The 23630-nt window shown below is 37.7% G+C and overlaps 1 protein-coding gene and 1 long non-coding RNA gene across 5 annotated transcripts in view; one reads left to right on the forward strand and one right to left on the reverse strand.

Moving 5' to 3' along the window:
- Positions 1 to 48: 48 nt before the first annotated feature.
- Positions 49 to 19813, reverse strand: BTG3 (BTG anti-proliferation factor 3). Of its 4 annotated transcripts, none has more exons than XM_046001465.1 (5): positions 19567 to 19813; positions 16023 to 16201; positions 12012 to 12149; positions 6289 to 6496; positions 49 to 726 (listed from the first exon to the last, which is right to left on the reverse strand). In XM_046001465.1, the coding sequence occupies exons 2-5, from the start codon at positions 16193 to 16195 to the stop codon at positions 487 to 489; spliced, it is 759 nt and encodes a 252-aa protein (XP_045857421.1). In that variant the 5' UTR covers positions 16196 to 16201; positions 19567 to 19813; the 3' UTR covers positions 49 to 486. The 4 variants fall into 4 exon arrangements, with proteins under 4 accessions (XP_045857421.1, XP_045857422.1, XP_045857423.1 ...); XM_046001466.1 differs by lacking the exon at positions 19567 to 19813 and adding an exon at positions 19373 to 19558; XM_046001467.1 differs by lacking the exon at positions 19567 to 19813 and adding an exon at positions 19343 to 19558.
- The window catches only part of LOC123939688, a 92094-nt gene continuing 85677 nt past the window's right edge, over positions 17214 to 23630 (forward strand). Inside the window, exon 1 of the long non-coding RNA XR_006817955.1 lies at positions 17214 to 18932. This is a non-coding gene — a long non-coding RNA (uncharacterized LOC123939688). The remainder of the gene's footprint in view (positions 18933 to 23630) is intronic.

The following is a 23630-nucleotide window of genomic DNA, read 5'->3' on the forward strand; positions in this document are numbered from 1 at the left end:
CTATTTCTCCCTTTTTTTTAATGCACAGAAAAGCAGCACACATTGTCATGCCTCAAACTACTTTTTATTTGCAACTACATGATTTCACGCAATTCTTCTAAACAATGACATAAAATAGATTTCCTGTGTATAAATAACTTACATACTCTCCATAAAGTAAATGCTCAAAGGTGCTAGAACAGATCGTCTGCTGCTACAGTGTTCTCGTATCCAACAGAGTTGATGCACAATATATAAATACTCAAGTCCAATATTAAAAACTCAGGCACTTGACTAACTTTAATAAAGTTTCTCAAACTATATCAATATATCTAAAGTGCATATATATTTTTTAAGAAAGATTATTATCAATAACTTTTCTATAAAAATAAGTTTGACGGTTTGGCCCATCTAACTTTACTACTATGAGTATGAACTTTTAACTTTTAATGTGGTCAGCCTTGTTCTACCTTCTCTCAACACTGACACCAACAGAATCAAAAGCAGCTAGTGAGGTGCTAACATGTGAGGATTAATCCAGTGATTTCGGTCACAATGCATTCCAGGAGGAGGTACCCATGTTACTGGAATTGGGCGATACGGTTTATTCTTTCTTCCCTGATTTGGATAACCAAATGGAACAGGAGGAGGATAGTGATTCTGATGACCATTCCCTCGGTACATTCCTGGCTTTTTTCTGGGCAAAGGGTGCCACAATGGAAGAGGTGGGAACATCAATTCTGAAATCTGCATGAAAGAGAAAACAGTTAAGCTATTAATTCAAAGGAAAAATTAGTCACATTATATGTAAAAACAAGGTGAATTTCCAGATTACCATTAAAGAAAAGCAAAATCACTCAGCCATACCCTTAAGAGTATATCTAAGTGACATTCCTATGGTCAGATCTAAGTATATTAAAAACTTCATATGTAGTAAGTGACCGATTAGTTTTCTGAATGAATGAAAATGAATAAACTCAAAACAACCAGAAAAGATCAAAACAGAAATGAATAGAAGCTTGAAAGGATGCATCATGCTTTATTATTTTTTTATTATTATTTTTATAGGACACATGTTTTAGACCAGTAGTTTCCACAGCTGGCTGGTTAATAAGGAGACACCTAAAAGGCTTTTAAAAACACAGAATATTGGGGCGCCTGGGTGGCTCAGTGGGTTAAGCCGCTGCCTTTGGCCCAGGTCATGATCTCAGGGTCTTGGGATCAAGTCCCACATCGGGCTCTCTGCTCAGCAGGGAGCCTGCTTCCCCCTCTCTCTCTCTGCCTGCCTTTCTGCCTACTTGTGATCTCTCTCTGACAAAAAAAAATAAAAATAAAAAAAAAACCACAGAATATTCATGCCCTAGCCCTGGTCTACTGAACAGTAAGAATAACAAAAATTTTAAAAACAGAGGCCAAGTGTTCTGACCACAGTGCAGGTGGTGATTCTGATGTAACCAATTTGTGTTTGGGAACAACAATCTTAGATTATCCCCTAAGTCATATGGGACATAAGTTCACATTACTCAAAAAGTTATCAGCAGTTTTGGACCCCCTTGCTCAGAATGCTATACCATGTGACTGAGTTTCTGAATTCTCTGATTTCTAATCTGCTCTTTTTAGTACAGGTATTTTAAAATTTGTATTTTATATAAAACTGTATTCATATCACAGAAAATACAAAAGGTACATAAAAGTATATACAGTAAAAAGTCCCCTTTATCTGATTACCAGCTACCCAATTACCCTCTCAGAGGCAACTGACACTAATTATTATTTTTTTGTGTGTATACCCTTAGAAATACTTCAGGCATATACTTGGGTGTACACCTATGTACACATTTTAAAAAACATGCACATACAATTTTGTTTACTCCTTTTTGCCCTTGATAAATATATCTTGGAGATATTCGTATCAATACATAAGGCCCTCTTTCATTATTCTACAGCCAGATGTAATGCAAGGACTATGCCGTAACTAAATTAACTAGTGTCCTACTGATGGAACATTTAGGCTGTTTGCAGTGTTTTACTACTAAAAAATAATGCACAACAAATAAAACAACACTTCAATGAATAACCTTAGTATAGTTAATCCTTGATTATATAAAATAATGAAAAAATAAGGAAAAATTTAGAGTTCCAACTAATAATTGACCTATACTACAAACAGATAGCAAAGTGAAATGGTTTTCATTTCTTTTTATACTAGGATGCTGAAGAGGTTTTAAAACTGTCAGAAAGAAGGCATGCCTGCGTGGCTCAGTGAGAGGAGTATGCGACTTTTAATCTTGGGGTTGTGAGTTCAAGCCCCACTTTGGGTGTACAGATTACTTAAAAATAAAATCTTTATTAAAAAACAACAACAGCAACAAACCTATCAGAAGACAAAATTCTGGAGCCTAAAATAACCCTTTCCAGTTAATCCTGATACCCCACAATCAGCCACTGTTTTGATTTCTATCACCAGACTGAGTTTTCTCTGTTCGTTAACTTCACATAAATAGAATCATTTAGCATGTGTTCATTTGTGTATGGCAAAATTCTTTGCCCAACCAAATGTTCTTGAGGTCTTTCCACAGTGTGTCTATTATTAGTTCATCCTGTCTTATTGCTATTATTATATACTGTGTGAAAACCTCATAATTTTTCTCCCACTTACCTGTTAATGGACATTTTGGTTGTTTTCCATTTTATTATTATGAAAAAAGCTGCTATAAACATTCTAATACATGACTTTGGAAATACTTATTTTCATTTCTCCTGTTAAATACTTAAGGGTGTAATTGTTGGGTAATAGGGTAGATGCATATGTAATAAGTGCCAGAGTTTTCCAAAGCGGCTGTACCATTTTACATTCCTACCAACAGTTTATGAATCCAGCTACTTCACATCCTTGCCAACAGTCAGTGGTGTCAGACTTTAATTTTAGCCATTCTGGAAGAAGTAGTGTTTCACTATGGTTTTAATTTGCATTTCCCAGATGACAAAAAAGGTTAAGCACCTTTTCATGTGTTGACTGGACATTTATATAACTTCTTTTGTACAGTGTTTATTCATATCTTCTGCCCAGTTATTTTTAATTGGGTTGTTTGTCTTCTATTATTGATTTATAGGAATGATTTATAAAGTATATTCCGGAAACAAGTTCTTTGATGTATGTATTGAGAATACTTTGTCCCAGTCTATGTTTTGCCCGTTCATTTTCTTAATGGTTTGTTTTGATGAGCAAAGATTTTAAATTTTGATTAAGTCAAATTTATCAAGTTCTTTTCTTGTGTTTTTGGTATCCCCTGGAAGAAATCTTAGTTTATCTCAAGTAATAAAGCTATCTCTCAATATTTTCTGAAAGTGTCAGAGTTAGCTTTTATGTTTAGGTCTATGACCCATCTCAAATTAAATTTTTTGTGTATGCTGTCAAGTAGCAGTTAGGTTTGTTTCTTTTCCTGTATAGAGTATCCAATTATTTTAGTACCAATTCTTGAAGACTTTCCCTATTGAACTGCTTTGAGAATTTCCTTTAAAAAAAAAAAAAAAAAAAAAAACTACATATGTAGGTCTGTTTCTGCGCTATTTTGTTCCATTAATATATTTGTGTCTTTAAATCTTTACTACACTGGGGGTGCCTGGGTGGCTCATTTGTTATGACTCTGCTCTCCAGAGATCTGGAATCGAGCCCTGCATTGGGCTCCTTGCTCAGCAGGAAGCCTGCTTCTCCCTGCTCCCACTCCCCCTGCTTGCCCTCTCTCACTGTGTCTCTCTGTCAAATAAATAAATAAAATCTTAAATCTTTACCACACTGTCTTGATAGACATAATAGTTTTATATAAGTATAAGGCCTCTAACTTGATTCTCCTTTTTATAAATTTTAGAATCAATTTGTCACTTTCTAGAAAAACCTTGTTGGGATTTTGATTGGTATGTAGTTGAATCTATAGATCAATTTGGGGAAAAATGACAAACTTCACTTCTTAATTAGTAATCTCTGGGGGTACCTTTAAAAAAACAGACTCCTAGAGAACAACGATCCCAAGTTAGGAACTTTGTACCCTTACTTTGATAAGCCCCTTTTAAAACCTTTTAGTAATGCTAGGTTCAAGATGAAAACATGGATAGGAAGAAAACATTAAAGTGGGCCACTTGCACTAGCTTTCTACATGATGGCTTTTAACAGCCATGCTTCTCTGTCATAAAATGTTTTGTTAGTGAATATAATGTCAAGGAAAAATGTTTTATTTTAAAAGCACACAAAAGACATTTCAATTTCCATGACTTTGTAATAATTTTGTCCTAATAGTTTCTCAACATGGGGGGAAATAAATACAATTTAAAAGGAAAATCTAAAAATTAAAGGTCAATTTACTTGTAAAATATCAGCAGCAATCAATTCAGTTTGAGATTTACTTCCTTGCTTTGTTGAGTAACAATAAAATTCTGAGATAAAATTGCAACATGTAAACGAATTACAGGCAATTTAACAACAGTAATTTAGAGTATAAAATACATCATGCAGAGAGAAAAAAAGCCCAAAATTTATGATTAAAGTCTTAAAAATGATCCCTGAAATACAAATATAAAGTTTACTTATCTATATAGACAATCTCTTAGGAAGAATACAAAAATAACTGGTAATGAATATGTCCATGGAAATGTACAGGACAGGACTGGTCGTTGGGGAGTGGTGAGGGAGGACTTGGTTACTATTATGCTCTTTTACACTGTTTGAAGTTGTTTACAGCAAGGGCTTGCTATCTTACAATATGCATACAAATACACATATATTCCTAAAAATGATAATCCTCAGACTAAGCTTCCTCATAAGCCTAAAAAGATAATTCAACAAATGAAAAAAAGAAATGAAAAATTAAGTTATATTGAAAGCATGTTCATTATATAATGTATGGTGAATATAAAGATTTAGTTTCTCATACTCAAAACTCATTTCTTACTCATTAAGGTTTAAATTATTATTATTATTGTTTACGTTTTTATTTATTTTTTTGACAGAGAGAGACACAACGAGAGAGGGAACAGAAGCAGGGGGAGTAGAAGAGGGAGAAGCAGGAAGCCGAGCAGGAAGCCCAGCGCAGGCTGATCCCAGGGCCTGGAATCATGACCTGAGTTGAAGGCAGACGCTTAACTGAGCCACCAAGGCACCCCAAGGTTTAAATTCTTATTATAGCTCAAATCCAACCCTACCTTGAACCTGTTATGTTTCAGTATGTCTAAATAAGGCCAAATTAATAAAAAGAGATATATTTTAAAATATACTCAAAATTAGAAAAAAGTACATGCACGGAATAAGGCTCAACTCAAAAGATTTCTTTATAATTTTTTTGACTTATCTGCTCTGTCAAAGAGTATTATTGTATTAAGAATTTTTAAAAGGATATTAAATATTCTTTGGTATGTGGGGTATAGATAATAAATAAGTGGACAAATTTGTAAGTGCATGCATGGTTGCTAACTCCTCAACTGTTGAAGTAAAGGAGATAATGTTTTGAGTGAAAAATTAACTCATATATAATTTAGTGAAGTTTCTTTTTAATTGTGGAGAAAAGAAAGTTAACCCCAATGGTATGAATTAGAAGTGTTGAAGACTACAAAAACTGAATACTTTTTTTTTTTTTTTTTAAGATTTTATTAATTTGACAGAGATCACAAGTAGGCAGAGAGCCCAATGCGGGTCTTAATCCCAGGACCCTGAAATTAAGACCTGAGCCAAAGGCAGAGGCTTAAACCCACTGAGCCACCCAAGTGCCCCTCAATACCAACTTTTAATACAATAAAGATTTAAAAATATCAGGAATGTTTCATCACCGTGACTTTTTCTAGTCTTTCCCACGCTTTTAAAATATATTTATTATAGGGGCGCCTGGGTGGCTCAGTGGGTTGAGCTGCTGCCTTCTGCTTTCGGCTCGGGTCATGATCTCAGGGTCCTGGGATCGAGTTCCGCATCGGGCTCTCTGCTCAGCAGTGAGCCTGCTTCCCTCTCTCTCTGCCTACCTCTCTGTCTACTTGTGAGCTCTCTCTGTCAAATAAATAAATTAAAAAAAAAAAATATATATATATATATTTATTATAAATAAATAAAATGTGTTTATCCTACTTAACTGAGTAGTAAAAGCAGACCCTTGATAAAGTGACTCAGGATGCCCATTTATATCTCTAAAGAACAGCTTCCTTTTATGTGGAAAAGAACTGGCATTCAAAATTTCAAATCAGAAATCCTGGGCAACATGAGCAGGACTACCTAGAATGACCTGGCAAGCCCTGCTCACAACCTTTAATAGAAAGCCATTCCATGGTTACCTGGTACACAGGGCTTGGGGTTGCAGTCATGGAACTGGGTTTCACTTCTACTTCCTTACTCGTTTCTTCATCTGAAGAAGAGGATCCTGAATGATAATCCGAGGTAACCTTATCAAGGGCCCTGGTAACCTTCTTGGAGATTTCATCCTTATTCTCATCCTCATTTTCAAAGCTGGCAACAATGAATGCATTGTTTTTCTCTCCATACCTAAGGATTAAAAAAACAAACAAACTCATAAACCTTTAAGTACCATCAACAAAAGCAAGAAATTGTCCATAAAAACAACAGGCTTGGGGGTGCCTGGGTGGCTCAGTGGGTTAAAGCCTCTGCCTTCGGCTCAGGTCATGATCCCAGGTTCTGGGATCCACCCTGCATCGTGCTCTCTGCTCAGCAGGGAGCCTGCTTCCTCCTCTCTCTCTGCCTGCCTCTCTGCCTACTTGTGATCTGTCAAATAAATAAATAAAAAACCATAAATGACTCTTAATCTCACAAAACAAACTGGGGGTTGCTGGGGGGAGGTGGGATTGGGAGAGGGGGAGGGGGCTATGGACATTGGGGAGGGTATGTGGTATGGTTGAGTGCTGTGAAGTGTGTAAACCTGGCGATTCACAGACCTGTACCCCTGGAGATAAAAATACATTATATGTTTATTAAAAAAAAAAAAAAAAATTTGGAAGGGGAGGCGAACCATAAGAGACTATGGACTCTGAAAAACAACCTGAGGGTTTTGAAGGGTCAGGGGTGGAAGGTTGGGGGAACAGGTGGTGGGTAATAGGGAGGGCACGTTTTGCATGGAGCACTGGGTGTTGTGCAAAAACAATGAATACTGTTATGCTGAAAAAATAAATAAAATGGAAAAAAAAAAAGAACATAATAAAGATGTATTTCATTTCCCTAAAAAATAAATTTTAAATTTTAAATTTAAATACAAAAATAAATAAATAAATAAATAAATAATCTTAAAAAAAAAAAAAAAAAAAAACAAAAAAACCAGGCTTGGACATGCCATTGGTCCAAAGCAAGAAGGAACCCTCCCAGAACATAACCCGACATATATAGTATTTTAACCCAATTCCATGCCAATAGGCAGACCACGACTTTCTACCCCTGCCTTATTTAAGTACAAATAAAAATGATTCCATTCTCTTTCCCAATTTTCTTTCGTACTTTCCTATTTTAACAAAAATAGTTGTTTAAAACATCAAAGAGAAATTCACTGTTTACATTTTTGTACATATCATTAAACTGGTTGTAAAGTAAAAATTTCTCATGTGTTTTTAACTACATTAACTGTAATGTAGATGCTAGTAATTCAAGTCATAAATCAATGAGTCATTTCCTTTGACCTCCATGATTAAATAAAAAAGGGATCTGGTTTGCCCGTATTCACACTGACAAAAATGAGAACTGAGGCAACTGAAAAACAAGTGCTGAAAACAAAGAGGTTTTACTTGAATTATATTTCTTATCTCATGGAGATTCCTAGGAAAACTGCTTACTTCTCATCTTGATTTTTGTTTTTAAAAAGTAAAATGAGCTGTTTAATCTTGCCAAAATACTTTTAAAGACTTGAGCTAGAAAAATAATTGTTAGAATATGTAACTTTGGCTGTTGGCTACTAAAAGAAAAAGGAAAATAAATTATGCAATGAGGGAAGATAGCATAGTGAAGAGTAAAACCAGTAGTACTTTTTTTTTTCCTCAGAGAGAGAGAAAGAGCTGCGAGCATGTGTGCAAAAGAGCACATGGGCAAATGGGGAAGGAGAGTAGGGGAGGCGGGGGAGAGGGAGAGAGAGAATTTTAAATAGGCTCATGCTCAGCATACAGCCCAGTGCAGGCTTGACCTCACGCCGCATAGATCACGACCTGAGCTGAAATCAAGAGTTGGGACACTTAACCAACAGAGCCACTCAGGTGCCCCATAAAACTAGTTTTCATTTGGAGAATAGGAGAAACCCGCAAATCTATTTGGATAGACTACATAACATAAACATCATGAAACAATTTCTAGTTAGGACAAAAGAAATGAATTGTTAACTAGTTCTTACACAATATGTAATTAAAGTTAGACAACATGATTTTAAGCTTAAAAAAACAAAAACAACCTTAATAGAAAAGCAGAGTTAATAATAACTATGTCAATTAATTTCATTTTGAAATAAGTCTTGTCTCAAATTATTTCTGAATCAGGGTATGTATAATAAAGTAAAAGGCCAAACTGTAATAAAGCCTTTGAAAGTTTTATGGAAATCATTAGCCTCACAGGTGAGTTCTACTTCTTAATAGAGTTGTGCTGTCTTCCACTCTCACACAGGCTGAATGGGCCATAAATGCTACCTAAATATGGGACATAACTCCCTTTTCTATTCTTTTTCAGTTTATCTCATAAAAGGAATTGCTACAGACAGTAGAAAGAACACTGAACATCTTTCTGGTTCTGGCTCTCCCACTAACTAGCTCAGTGATAAGGCGCAAGTCATTTAATGTCTCTAGGCCACAGTTTCCTATCTGCTAGGCAAGAAAGCTGGAACTGGCTGGATATTGGTTTGTCTTCAGCTAGCAATTCTTCCTAGTATAAGAAGACTGAGCAGTTAGGCAAGTTCTTCACAACACAGAACTCCTGTACTATCATTTCAAGTTTACTTAGCACAGAGTTTTAGCAATGGAAACATAGCACTTCATCCTGCCCTCGGTTTAAAGACTCAACAAATTTCAATACAAAGGTTAATTCACATGTTAATAAAGTCAGCAATATTAACAATGGTTTAGGCCTACCTTCAGTTTTGCCCATTAATAGAGTCAAAATTCAAGTAAAACAGAAAGGTAGGCAATTTGAGAAAAATCCCTACCTTTGTAGAACAGAAACCTACATCAAGGACAGACATCTAATGATTGAAGGTCAAGCTTTATTAACTCAGATTTCTTTGACATGCAAGTTCAATTAGGTTCTGCATCTTTCCCTTTCTAGTATTTTGGTATGAATATTCTTTTCATGGTAAATGAAGTGGTTTACTGTATTCTTGTAACATTAGCGTGTGTGGTTAATGTCTTAGAATTAGTAATGGACAACTTTTAAACTGCATTTTTCAACTACACAATGCTAAAACATTAAGTCCAATTTAGTTAATTTGAAACAAATCAATAGTATCTAATGCTCTATATCAGGAAAAGAATTCTAGAAATTCCCCAAAAAAGGTATAATGTAGGACAGATAAGAAAGCTGAGACCCTATCTCAGGCATTCTCTTTATGGGAAGAATGTATTATCTACTCCGTATCTCCTCACATAGTTCACTAAATGATAACCTTTCTAACTACATAACACTCTTTGTACACTTCAAATATTTTACTCTGATGGAATACCTCAATCATACTATGAAGTGTTCCCTTGAGTGCATTTCAATTTTTTTATAAGCTTAGTCTCTAGTGTACCAGTAAGCTATTATTAATGACTCTCAGATATTTGTTCAATTATGTAACTGCTATATAATTTTCAGAATATTTATCTTTACAGTTTTGGTCCCAAAGCACTAATCAATACTGCAATCTCCTCTGTTAACTTACAACAATTACCTCTACTCAATTGCTAGCATGCCTTTCTTTCTTTGGAGTTCTATTATCACAGAATGAGTACCCCACATTCTGAAGGTGATTTCCTGAGCTGTGAAAATTATTAAAAGGTACTGAATGCAAAGATTTTCATATATCAATATGATGAAAGCACAATAATTTTTCATTATCTGGAATCATTAAAATAATGAAGCATCCACCTAAGTAGAATGTCTGTTTAACTAAAGTTTCTATCTTCAAGTGCCAAGATTTAGTTTAAGCGATTTCAAATAAGTATGTCCAAAATGTTTATACAATTACCCAACTTCTTAAGCATCTTTGAACATAGAAACAATTCATGATTTAAGATCGTCATATTAAATACTCATTATTTGACTGGATGGTAACACATTTTGCCAACTCTTTAGCTTTTTTGCTCCTGTCTCCACATAAGACTATATAATATTCTTTTTTTTTTTAAAGATTTTATTTATTTGACAGCGACATAGCACAAGTAGGCAGAGAGGTGGGCAGAAGGAGAGAAAGAAGCAGGCTCTCCACTGAGCAGAAAGCCCGATGCGGGGCTCGATCCCAGATTCTGGGATCATGACCCAAGCTGAAGGCAGGCACTTAACTGACAGAGCCACCCAACCACCCCACTACGTGATATTCTTTCCGTAGCTTTATAACTACATGAAAAAGCCCCTTTCAAACACTACTTGTAATTTTTATGGCTGAAAAACTACATAACTAACTTAAAGAACTGTGTGTTAAATAACAGTGAGTCAGGATCTAAGTGCAGGCCTAATAAAAAAGTAAGCAATTCAATACAGTAACTTTGTGATAGCTATTGCTTATATACTGAGGTCTTCAGTAGGTGTTCAGTGGCCAAAGTCTGTGAAGTATGACCTTAGTCCTAAATTAGTCCCAGAATCTAAAAATGTTTGACATTCTGGGACCAAAATTGAGATGTCTTGCTCTTCTTTTTTCTAACTGAGAAAGAAGTGCTGACTAATCTAGCACCTCAGTTTCCCAAAGCAAGAATCTTACACAAACAGCTTATACCAAGAAGCTCCAAGGTGATCCAGAATAATTCAGTGGAAGAATTACTATGTATTTTTGTCATGACATATTTTCACCTCTACTTTTATTGTTGGAGATCAGGTCAAAGGCTATGAGCACCTTTGAAATATACTAGGATTGCATCAAAAAGCATCTCTACTGTATTCAACAGGTGAAATGTACTTAAAAACCAAAAAGAGATACCCTAAAGGAACAGCTGTAGGAAATCACTTGCAGGGGATTCCATTCATCTATTATTCATCCTATTCTTCCTGCTTGAAAACGTCTTTCCTACCTTGTCATCTAATCAACTGCATCCTTCCCCATCCAGCTCTAGCATCACCCCACTTGGTAGTCTTTTCTAATTCCCAGCAGAAGCAATAACTTTCTTCTTTGTGCCACCAATCACTGCATTTTGTACATATTTCTATCACAGCATAAATCACCCTGCTATAATCTGCTTATTCTTTCTTCTCCTTTATTATACTTTGGACACCTGACAGCAAAATGTCCTTTCATTTTTTAAAACCCCACAACTAAGAATGCCTATACCACAATGAACGTTTTTTAGAATGAATGGAATTCAATTAGATATCATACCTAACACTCCCCTTTTACAATTCTGCTCATTAGGAGATGAGAAATAATCTCCATTATAAAAACAAGACCATGAAAATACTTGGTCACTTAAAAGTCAAAAGCGGGGAGGGAGGCAAGAATAGAAACAAACAGAAACCAAGCAAAAGTTGTTATTATCCATTACTATTTAGGCTTAACTTCTTTCCCAACTTGAAGAGGAGAAAGACAAGTGCACCACCGAGAGACAATAATTGACCTACAGAAGTCTAGGTATCTAAATTCTGCTTCTTGGTCTATAAAAAGCTTCTTGGCAGAGCCCTAGAAAAACCCTACACAATTAAGTTTTTAAGTTTCTTTAGCTGTAAAAAAGGAATGTAACCAGTCTTTCACCTTCAGATTACAAAATTCACAACTACGAAAGCCCAAACAACAGCTTCTGGCCACAAAGACACACAAAAAGGAAGTAACTGAGAGAACTGCATAAAATCAGTTCCAGCATGGTAATCAGTTCAGCTGGCACACTCAAGAACTCACCGACAGCACACCTCACATGGATCCACCCACAGAGTGAGTTCCTTTGGTAAGCCTAGATCACTGTACAAGATGCAGCTGTTCTCACAGGCTTTCAGGACATCAGGATCAACTCTCTGAAACTTATTGACACGAATGCATCTGCAACAAAGTAGAGTGATTTTAACAGCTTTAACTGAATCTTAATCATAAACCATGTTATATTATTAGTATTGCCAATGTGAATTTAAAACAAATAAACCCTGATGGAGAACCCAGGGGCATATCTATCCTAAATAGATAATAAATGTGAACTGAAGGCAAATAGGCAGCATCATCAGTAAGACTACTCAGCCTGGTGAAAGAGAGGGCATTTATCTGAGCCCAGGGAAATCTTAAGAACTGGCTTTGCATCATTTTAGCCAGAAACTACTCAATCTCACATGTATATTAACAGACCAATGAGCATTAAAGCTGCATGAAATTACCCAGAGCTCTAAAGGTAGAAGTATTAATAGGCCAAGTTACTATAACAAAATCTAACTAACAAAAGACCTTAAACAATGTTTGAAATATTTTGAAATTCTTGTGATGTTTTGGCCATTTCCTTGCTTATATAAATCCCAGATAGTGTTAAGAAAGGTGTCCTTATCCTCACTTATAATTGTTCTATAAATAGAGAATCAGTCCAAGATACAGAACCATTCATATCACATAGTTACGATTAAAACATAATCTAAAGTGTTACTGGCTTATTTGTTACCAAAGGGTTTTTTTTAATTAAAAAAAAGTCGTTAAAATAACTGGGAAAAAATAAAATACCTAAACCAATAGAGCCTCTGTTCCATTTTTTAAACCTAAGAAATACCACATCTACCTAATGGAATCTACCTAATCCCAGGATGAATGCAAAAGTATATGTTAAAGAAAGCATTTTGCCTATGTACAAAAATGGTGGCTACAATAGAAGTATTTACTGCTTCTACAATTATGAAATCAATCAAAAGAACCCAGGTTTTAGTACTAATCCTACTACTTATTTATTGGGTGAATTTAGATTAAGTAGTTTCACCCTCTCCTCAGATGCAAAGCTCTCAAATATGGACAACACAAGTTTATTGACAAATAGTAATTATACCATTAAATACAATGACAGCAATAGAACATGCTGTTTAAAATTTTTTTTAAATTTTATTATTGATTTCAATATTCATTTAGAACAGTGAAAAAGTTCTCAGTAAGTAACAGCTAATACATACTTCTAAATCGTAATAACTCTTTCTGAAGGTTTACTATACAATGGACAGTTTCTTAAGTGCTTTACATGTATTTACTTTTTATTTTAACAATTATCCTATAATTTACATATCACTTCCCCATTGTAAGAAAGTAAGGAAGCAGAGTTGCCTAACTTCACAACTACAAAGTGGTGAATATCTGGACCACTGGACTCCAAAGTCTATTTCATTAAATATTCTATTTTGTCTGTGCTAATCTTATCATGACCACTAATAAGTAAGCAATTCAGAGTAAAAAAATTATTTTACAGCATGTAAGATGCCATTTGTCCCATTCTTTGAGATGGTCTATATTTACAAATTCTAGTGTTGTTGTAAGTTGATTCAAAAGTCCCATATGCCCCAGGATCAAAAGCAGTTATAGATAAGGAGACAGATTTTTATTTTTTTTATTTTTTTATTTTTTTTAAAGATTTTATTTATTTATTTGACAGACAGAGATCACAAGTAGGGAGAGAGGCAGGCAGAGAGAGAGAGAGAGGAGGAAGCAGGCTCCCTGCCAAGCAGAGAGCCCGATGCGGGGCTCGATCCCAGGACCCTGGGATCATGACCCGAGCGAATTGCAGAGGCTTTAACCCACTGAGCCACCCAGGCGCCCCAAGGAGACAGATTTTTAGAAGTACATGTTTTTGTTATCTAAAATAAGGGTGATGCAGTCTCAAAGCTTAAAAAATATGTATGTAAATAAAGATGCTTAGAGACTCTGCTTCATTTGCATATCTTACATATTTTTGTGCTGTTTTTTTAACTCTATATACTGTCACTACTTATCCATTAAGCAGTCTTCAAAAACAGGATTTTAAAAGCTGCATAAAAATAGTCTATCATTTACTTAATGTTGACAGTTCTTTCCAATTTTTTGCAATTATAAAGTGTAAGAAACATACATATTCATACATATTTATCTGCATTTCTGATTATATTTCTAGAATAGATTTTTAGAAACTTACTGTTCAAAGAGTAGGAATATTTTTTACAGATCTTGATAATATTGCCAAATTGCCCTTATTTGTAGATATTGTGAAGAAACAATTTTAATTTATAAACACTTTAGAAGAAAAAGAACACTTCCAACTTACTCTATGGATTCAAGAGTCTCACTCTGGCTAATCCTATATTCTATTCACTTTTATAACAGTAACAACCCACCATTAAGTCTAATAGTTTTCTACTTCAAAGACAGCTTCAAAATGACTCAATAATGATATTTCTGATCATATGCCAATTTAATCCTGTTTAGCTAATTTTTTCCTCAAGTTTTTAGAATTAATGGAAATGAAACTGTACACTGTCTGACCTTTAAGCATTTACTTGACAGTGTCTTCTTTTCTCAGTAATAGTAAAAAGTTGGTTTGGCACTTCCAGAAGCCTTTGTCCAATGTCCAATTACATCAGTGTAAAAAAGCCTCAATAGCTCTAATTTACCAATGCTGTTCACTCTATCAAAAATAAAAATGTGCAGGAAAAAAATTAAGAGAATCAACTCAAAAGATAAAAAAATAACTTGTCTGCTTTATATGGAACATCCACATTTCTACTTTAATTCATCACATTTTCCAATCTACTAGGAAACATCCTTGGATAAAAATGAAGAGAAAAATACATCAATAACTTTAACTTTTGTTTTCAATAGAAAACATACTCACCTGAGGCTTTTAGCATATGAGAACTAAACACATATTTTCACTTCCTTTGTAGACTCCCTGAATAATATTGCACTTGTAAGAGCTAAGTGACTAAAAGGAAGTCCTTTTTACATCAAAGCACAGAAATGCTGACTGAGAAGGAAACTTTGGGGGCAACAATATGCATAAATAAAAGAATTTCTTTAGTCACAACTGTTTTACTTTCATTTTTTTTTTGGTGGCCACCTCCACAAATGGGGCAAGGTTTGACACCTGAGTTATTTAGCAGAACCCAGGCTCTCAACGCAGTATCACATAAATACTAGGGAATGAGCATGCCAGAACATGTTTTGCAGGAGCCTGCTCTTCTTTACTCTAAGCTATAAATGTAACTTATAAACCAGAGTACAAAAAGACAGCTGCTAGTGAGAGTTACTTACCCTCTCAGAGACAGGGCAGTGGTCAAACTGTGGTGTGCAGAAGCCCATAAGAATTTAGGGTCAGTTAGTTAGACCTGAGCTCAAATTGCAGAGCTAATATTTACCACTTGTAGGTTGTAATAAGTTACCTTCATCAAGAAAACAGTTACAGTGGCTTCTACCATAAAGAATAATGTACAGTATAAATGAAATTATTTGTGTCAACAATGCATTAGGTTTCTAATATTTTTAGTTCTCGTTTGCCATAAAATTTATTTTCCAAAAACATGTAACATGTAATCTATTTGTAAAAACAGAGACTCATTTCTTTCAACTCTTGCCATGCCCATTTATGGGTAACTTTTAGGGCTCCTCTAGAATTGTGAAAACCCTCAAGTACCTGTGATACATAAAGAAATGCATTCAGTCAGAAGCCAAACTACAACCACAGACTAACTCCCACGGGCTGACAATATTGTGATCCCAAGTCTAGGTAGTGGGGCTCCATCAACAAATGTTTCTATTTTAAAATGCGTAAGGAAAGAAAATACCAAAGACACCCCAGAATTCTGTATGTTGTAGTTAAACTGTGAAAGAAATGGACTGGACACCCTTCAGTCCTCTGGCCTTGGACTCGTTTTCAGGAGCTATCAGCCTCTTAGTCCAATCCAACTGTCCAATCTAATCCTTTACCTGTAGGCCTGTCCTTTTGATGGTTTTTCTGGATACCAGTGATTTTTATATTTTTCTTGAAGTATAAGAGTCAATTTCTCAGCAAACCTCTCAACTGCCTCTTTTTTCAACTTGTCATGTTTTCGAACTAGCCTTGTGAAAAAGAAGACAACAGCAGCAATTTCGTTCTTCATCTTTCCCTGCAAAGAAAAACAGTTTTTCTTAAAAAAACCAAAACACAAAAACTGGAAGATAAAGCTCTGCAAAATATCCCTCCTTCATAGATTCCCTTCTTTCAATTTTATCTTGTGTTTCATTGGCTCGTATCTGGAAAAAGGAACAAATAATCACTAATTTAGGCCATAAAGACCTTATTATAATACTGTCTAAGAACCTTATCACTTAGCTTTGTGAAGAAGTTCAGTAAAGAGGGCACACCAAAATGCTCCTGGTTGGCTAAAATAAAATCAGAGATATCACTCAAAGAGAAGCACTACAATGATACCATTATATACTTTTTCTAAATATATCAATGTTTAGCTACAATAATTTAAGTTTAAAATTTTGTGAAATAATTTGAATTTCAAAACACAGTATTGTATAGCTACTATAGAAAAGTGGTAATTCCTAAAAAAAGTTTGAGTTACTAAAAGACCAATCAATTCTACACTCATAGCCACATACCCAAAAGAAATGAAAACATATTTCTATACAAAAACATGTACACAAGTATCCATAGCATTATTTATAACAGCCAAAAAGTAGAAGAAATTCAATATACAACTGATGGACAGATAAATGTGGTATATACATGCAATGGAATATTCTTCAGCAACAAAGAGGAATGATGTACTGATACATGCGACAACAGAGGTGAACCTTGAACGCACCGTGTTAAGGGAAAGAAACCAGTTATAAAGACCAAATATCGTATGAATCCATTTATATGAGTTTTCCAGAACAGGCAAAAACAGGAAGTAGATTAGTGGCCTAGGGACAGGAATTATGGGGATAAAGGAGAGACATCAGTGAACACAGGGTTTCTTTTTAGGGTGAGGAAAATACCCTAAAATTAACTGTGGTGATGGCTACCCAACTTTGTGAATATACTAAAACTAATGAACTGTAGATTTTGAATGTGTAAATTGTATGCTATGTGAATCCTATTTGAATAATAAAGCTGTTACACATAAAGAAAAAAAAAATGCAGCACTGAGTTTCTTCTATAAACATTCTTTCAAGAACAGAGATATATTTACCTAGAAGATATGCCCCAAAACAGTGCCTATATCAAAACATTTAAGAGTAGAAATTCACAGTCATCCACAGAAAAATCAAACCAAAAGAAATAATCAGAGATATAGCTGCACTGTGGAACTGCCTCATGACTCTTTAAATGGCAGATCTGACTTACCACTGATTAATCCATAAAGGCAAAAACCTTATCCTGGGATTGTTTCGGTGTATATTCTGTCTTTATGTGATGAGCTCATTCATTTGGCTGCTTTAAGCAACTTGGGAGTTATTCAGATGCTACATTTACTAAGCAATATCATCCTTTCCAGAGCTAATTATCAAAGACATACAGCTTCTGCTATGTTTAGTATAAAAACCAACTAATCTAGCTGATAGTTGTTTTCTCACACATTTTTCTCAAACCTCTTAAAGTCTCTTCTAATGATTCCTTAACTCCTTGTGCAAATTCAAACAAGGGATCTCACTGTGAAATAAATTCTACAGTCATCTGAGAGGTGTGCTGGCAGCCATACCCACTCTGACCTCTGATGGGAAGACACCCAAAACCTTCCTCCTGGAACCCTAGAATGCCAAATCCACCTTCTCTGGCCAGCTACCAGACAAGAGGAACTGGGTTGCATATAAGAGTTGCAGAGGTACATACAACCCCAGTCTTCCACAACTGCTATGAGGCATCCTCCTAAGAAAAATGTTGAGCCATTTCCACTTTATAAAGCCATATTTATATCCTACCCCGTTATAATGAAAAAGAAAGCCCAATGCAATTTAATAAACGGTATGGGATGAAAGTTGCTTGCTGATGGAACTACATTAGCTTCCATCTCACCAAAGAAAACAAGAAACCCCACTAAAGAAAAGTACTGAATCCTTAACTATCATTCTCCTCATTCATTTAACTTGTCTACGGTGCTCTACATATCTGAGTTTAGGGTTTTGTTTGCCTTTTTGTTTTGTTCTGTTTCATATCAAAAAATAAAAGAAAGGAAGGAAAGAACCACTTAGTGGTTTCTATTGCTTGTAACACAAGATGAGTCATATGGAATTACTTTTTTTTTTTTTCAATTTGAAGGAATGATGCCTGGAACAGCAGAAAAAATTAACCCACTCCCGCCAGTTAGAATTCCTAGAGTATGGAAAGATAAAAGAGGGAGTTATAAAGTCTGAGAGGGAGAAACTAGAAGCGAGCTGGGCCAGTAAGACCTCAGGCGTCTTGAGTAAGTAGCCACAATTCCTCCACCCACACTCGGAGCGAAAAGCTCCCATTTTAAATATCGCACGGTGACGTCATCCTGGGACGTAGTCACCGCGGCGGCGGCTCCTCAAGTTCTACTTTGTTCCACAGGCTCCTCTGCTCACAGCGGCTTGCGTAAAACCCAAAGGAAAACCAAGCCCAACCTTCCAGGAGTTTATAACTTTGTACTTTTCCCTGTGTTGTAACGAAGGGCTAATCGCAACCGTTTCTAGACACAAATATTTCTGATAGACGTTCCCAAGGTTGAGGAAGCGGGGATCCTGGCCGTGAGGCTGAGGAGCCCCTGACTAGCCTCACTGGCGTTACAAAGCGGGCTCTCCGGACGCTGAGGAGACGGGATTTCCCACGGGGCCGAGACCTGGACTTTGTAAGCCATCAAAACCTGCTGCTAAGCACTCACGCTTGGGTTCTAAGAGTGCTAGGTGAGTAGGCATCAAACATCTCCACCCACTCTGGAAAGAACGGCCTGCAAGCGCGTCCAACTTCTGCAATCGCGGTTTTCCCCGAGTTAAGGGGGAAGGGCCGTGGAGCCCCATTCCCCTCCTCCCCTCAAACAGCCTCCCTCGCAGGGTGCGCCTTCCCGTTCACCCGCCGGTCCGCTGCCGCCGGGCCGATTCCAGTTTCCGGATGGTCCCGGGTTCCAAGACGGGGGTCCCCTCGGGCGTGACACCCCCCCCCCGGACAGCAAGCCGGGTCCCCGGCTCCAGAAAACACACCGACGCGGAAGGCGGGTGGGTAGGCGCAAGGCTATCGCCCACCGCGAACGGAGGGTAACGCGCGGTGGAAACGTGGCAGGAGCCTTGAGGCGGCGTCTCCTCTGTCCCCAACCCACCGAAGTCCCGCAGAAACCCTCTCAGGTCACCTCTCTCGGTCCATAATCCTTCCTTCGCGCCGGGCCGGGGCCGATGCAACCTGGTTGGATCTCACACTCCTCCCCCTTCCCCGGCGCGCCGCCTGCCGCGAGCTTTCGACGTGGCCTCAGGGGCGCGGGGACCACCCTCCTCCCGGTGCCCTCAGTTCCACCATGTCCGCCTCCCCCCGGCCCGGTCTCCTCACCGCCGCCGCCGCCGCCCTGGGGCCGCAGACTTGGCGGTCCCGACCGTCTCCGGGCCGGGAACCGAAGGCGCCGCCTCAGCGGGCCGGCGCTCGGCGACAGCGAGCGCAGCGAGCCTAGTTCGGAGCGTGTGGCTCCCGCGTCGTCGGGCGACGGAGCGCGCGCTAAGAGGGCGGGCAGGCAGGAGAGCACGCGCGCGCGCGAGCGAGCTTAGCCCTGAGGAGACGCGCGGGGGGCTCGCGGCCCGGAAGAGAGGAGGGGCGATGACCCGGGAAAGGGTTGGCGCCGCGCGGGACAGGCTAGCGCGCCTTGGGGGGTGGGACGGGAGGAGCCGGAGGGGCGGGGCCTCGCCGAGACCCCGCCCCCGAGACCAGGATGAATGGCGCGGAGACCCTTCCAGTACGACGGCTAGGCCCACAGTACCTCGGCCTACACTCCTCCGTCGAGGTCCACGTGGGAGGCCGAGCTGACCCCCGCCAGCCTCCCGCCCTACCTGCTGCATCGCCATCAGGGGCCGTGCTTGGGCCTCCTCTTACCCTCTGGTCTCTCCTTGCCAGCCTGTCCCCTGACAACTTCTGGCCACGAGTTCTAGACCTAGCTCTGCTTGCGCTCTTGAGAGATGGGGAGGCGACCCGTACTAGATGAAAGGGAGACTGCATTTATGGACATAAGTCCTCGTGTGGTAATTTGAGGCACGTCCACTGTGTAGCTGCTCTGTGATATTTCAGGTTGTTTTTTAGAACTCCTAGTTAGGCTGCACCCTGGCCGGGCCGGAAGCTCCCTCAGAACAGGGGCTGCTTCCTGTTAACGGGCGTTCCAGCCTGGCACTGAGGTCAGTGTCTTGCACAAAGGAGGGGCTCCAGGGATGGTGGCCGAATGAATGAAACTTTGAGAGTCCAAGCTTTCTGTTACTGAGATGTTTCTACTCCAGAGCTTCCGCCATACAAAGCTTAATCTTTGAGCAAATACAGATGTGGAAAGGTACATTTCTAACATTCTGGAAAAAAGGAGCATCTCTCCAACCTTTTTAATTGGCACCATGTTAAGGTTTTGCGAAAGCACTTTAATACCTCAGACCAGGAAAATACAAGACATTTCTTTTAAAAATTATTTGTGAAAAGATAACCAGTTTTCACTGTTTCCAGCTAAAACATGTAAATTTCTCAAGCATTGATTGTTCAAGCTGTAGATTGACCAGATTCTTCACTGCCCTCTAGGCCTAGGAGCATGTTTTCAACCCTGTTCTCTGCATATTTTAATTTTTTTAAATTACGGTATTATTTTTATTACTGATACTGGTGATTATAGCTTATTTACGATTCAAAGCGATTTTTTAAAGCATTAATAAACAGGTAATTCCAAAACCAGTACAATAAGTTTTATTTGTTGAAAAAAATTATATTGTCACCTATGGCTACTTGTTGGTTGATTTAAAGAGAATATTGTTATTTACACCCTGGACTGTTCTAGGAGACATGAGGGTATTTTTATCATCCTAAACTTCTAACAATCTGATTATTGAGATAATTTTACTGATAAAGGCTTTTATCTCCACAATTTCATAAAATAGCTAGGTAGCCACAAACATTACTAAGAATTTGTCCAGAAATTTCTATAGCTTGAGATTAATATTTTGTTTGATATTTATAAATCTGTGATCCACTTGGTCCAGTCTTAGAGTAGGGCCGTATTCAAATACACAGGCAAATACCTGAAACCTAACTTTGAAATAACTTTTTTTTTTTAAAGATTTTTTTTAATTTATTTATTTGATAGACAGAGATTGTAACTAGTCAGAGAGGCAGGCAGGGAGAGAGAGGAGGAAGCAGGCTCCCCGCTGAGCAGAGAGCCTGATGTGGGGCCGGATCCCAGGACTCTGGGATCATGACCTGAGCTGAAGGCAGAGGCTTTAACCCACTGAGCCACCCAGGCGCCCCTGAAATAACTCTTAAAAAATTCTCATAGCCCACACACCGTGAAGCAGATAAATAACAACATATCTTAAACATCTCTTTTTGGTCTAATCCACTGTTTTCATATAAGATAGCTGCTTGAATGCATTTGTCTTTCAAAACATGCCTTAACTCTTCTCCGGCCCTGGATGTGTACTTCAGATATTTCCCCCAGCTCTCTTTCTTCCTGATTCCTTATGACAAAAGCCCAGAAGAATTAGTCTACAAGGCAGGATCCTTTTTAGGATGCTGAAAGAGGGAAGCAGAGCTGATACAATTACCCATTAATATGTATTTTTTTCTTTTCACAGTTGATTCCTTTCCATAGTTAACTCCAATGTTCAGTAATACTGTGTGTTAATGGGTATGGTAGTTTTACAATAAGTTTTAAGTCAAGAGTGTGTGTGTGTGTGTGTGTGTGTGTGTGTGTGTGTGTGTGTGTTGAAAATGAGCCTCCATAATAGGTCAGGGGGTCTATAATCACACATATCTTGTGGTGGTATCCCAGAGTCATAGAACATGATTCACTCAGTCACCAAAATCTATGAATTGCTTTCATAACCAGGACTTATTTTCCACTAGATAACTGTGTAACTCTTTAAAATCTGTTATTCCTTTGAGCTCAGATAAGTTCAGCATTGTAAACAGAACAGTTTCAAATACCATCTTCTCAATCCACATGTCAAGTTTAAATTGAAATACCAAACCATTGCTTTTATAGTGGACAGAGAGAGTTCTGTTATGTAACATTGAGGAAAAGTGTGTAGCCTCTGAGGGCCATTGGAGGTCTACCAAGTGGGATCTAAGACTTTTTAATTCTAAAAACACTTTAATATATTTCTTCAGAAATTTCTAGGACCTAACCATTTGGCTAAATTAAAAGAAACTAAATCTACATTTTTTTGCTTCAACTTCTTAAATGTCCATAAACTGGCAGTGCTTAAGAAAACATAAACATAAAGAAAATTTGTAATCTTCATTATTTTCTCCATTACATCATGCAATAAAACTGACTTCCAAGAGTCACAACACAAACTCTCTTGATGAATGAGGCAATGGAAACTGGGCACACTAACCCCCTATTTTAAGTTGCATTAATTGTTGAAACCCTCCTTCCCTGCCCCAGCCATGCCCCAAACGTGGCACATATATTTTAGAAGAAAATGTTTCTATCAAACTACTGAGACTCTTGATTGGTAATTGCTTAAGATTTGTTGATTTGTATAAACCAGTTTAAGAAAATGTTCCTGGCTTAGGGAATAAGGTATAGTATTTAGATAGGCGGCACAATCTGGGCTCAAATAGAGCTTCATATTTGAAACCTCTGGTATAAAATTTCCCTGCTTGGCAGGACCTGTGCCATTGTTGTTGAGTTCCTTTCACAACTCTTTTGTTCTTTGTACTAACAGAGAAACTGACTTCTATTAGTAAGTAGTATATAAACTCTGACTCTTATTCCATGTAACAAAATTAAGAGTATGGTATATGCAATTAGCAAAAGGTTCAGAAGTATTATAAAAGAAAGAACTACTTTGAAATGCAATGTTAGTCAGGGTTCTCCAGAGAAACAGAAACAATAAGATGCGTTATGGAGAGAGAGATTTATTTTAAGGAATTGGTTCATGCTATAGTGGGTGCTGGTAAGTCTGAAATCTGTAGAGCAGCCAGTTGGCAGACTGAAAATTCAAGCAAGAGTTGAAGTTGCAGTCTTGAGTCCAAAATCTATGGGTAGGTTTTCTGTTATGATCTTGAGGAAGTAGTATTTATTCTACTCCTAGAAACCTCAACTTTTGTTCATAAGGCCTTCAACTGATTAAGGCCCACCCACATTATTTAGAATAATCTCTTTTACTTAAAGTCTGCAGGTTGTAAATAGTTTTTTTTAAAAGATTTTATTTATTTGACAGACAGAGATCACAAGTAGGCAGAGACGCAGGCAGAGAGAGAGGGGGAAGCAGGCTCCCTGCTGTGCAGAGAGCTCCATGCGGGGCTTGATCCCAGGACCCCGGGACTATGACCTGAGCCGAAGGCAGAGGCTTTAACCCTCTGAGCCACCCAGGTGCCCCCACAGATTAATTAAATATTAGTCACATCTACAAAATACCTTTCCAGCA

This window comes from Meles meles, chromosome 4 (genome assembly GCF_922984935.1).
Source record: "Meles meles chromosome 4, mMelMel3.1 paternal haplotype, whole genome shotgun sequence".
Classification (NCBI taxonomy): domain Eukaryota; kingdom Metazoa; phylum Chordata; class Mammalia; order Carnivora; family Mustelidae; genus Meles; species Meles meles.

Bases quoted from the DNA above. Each gene is read 5' to 3' on its own strand.
- BTG3 (XM_046001465.1), bottom strand. From the start codon at position 16,195: ATGAAGAACGAAATTGCTGCTGTTGTCTTCTTTTTCACAAGGCTAGTT. The intron at 12,150-16,022 runs GTAAAGGATTAG...ACTTTGTTGCAG, and splicing joins TCAAAAGGACAGGCCTACAG to ATGCATTCGTGTCAATAAGT. The intron at 727-6,288 runs GTAACCATGGAA...TCTTTCATGCAG, and splicing joins CCCCAAGCCCTGTGTACCAG to ATTTCAGAATTGATGTTCCC.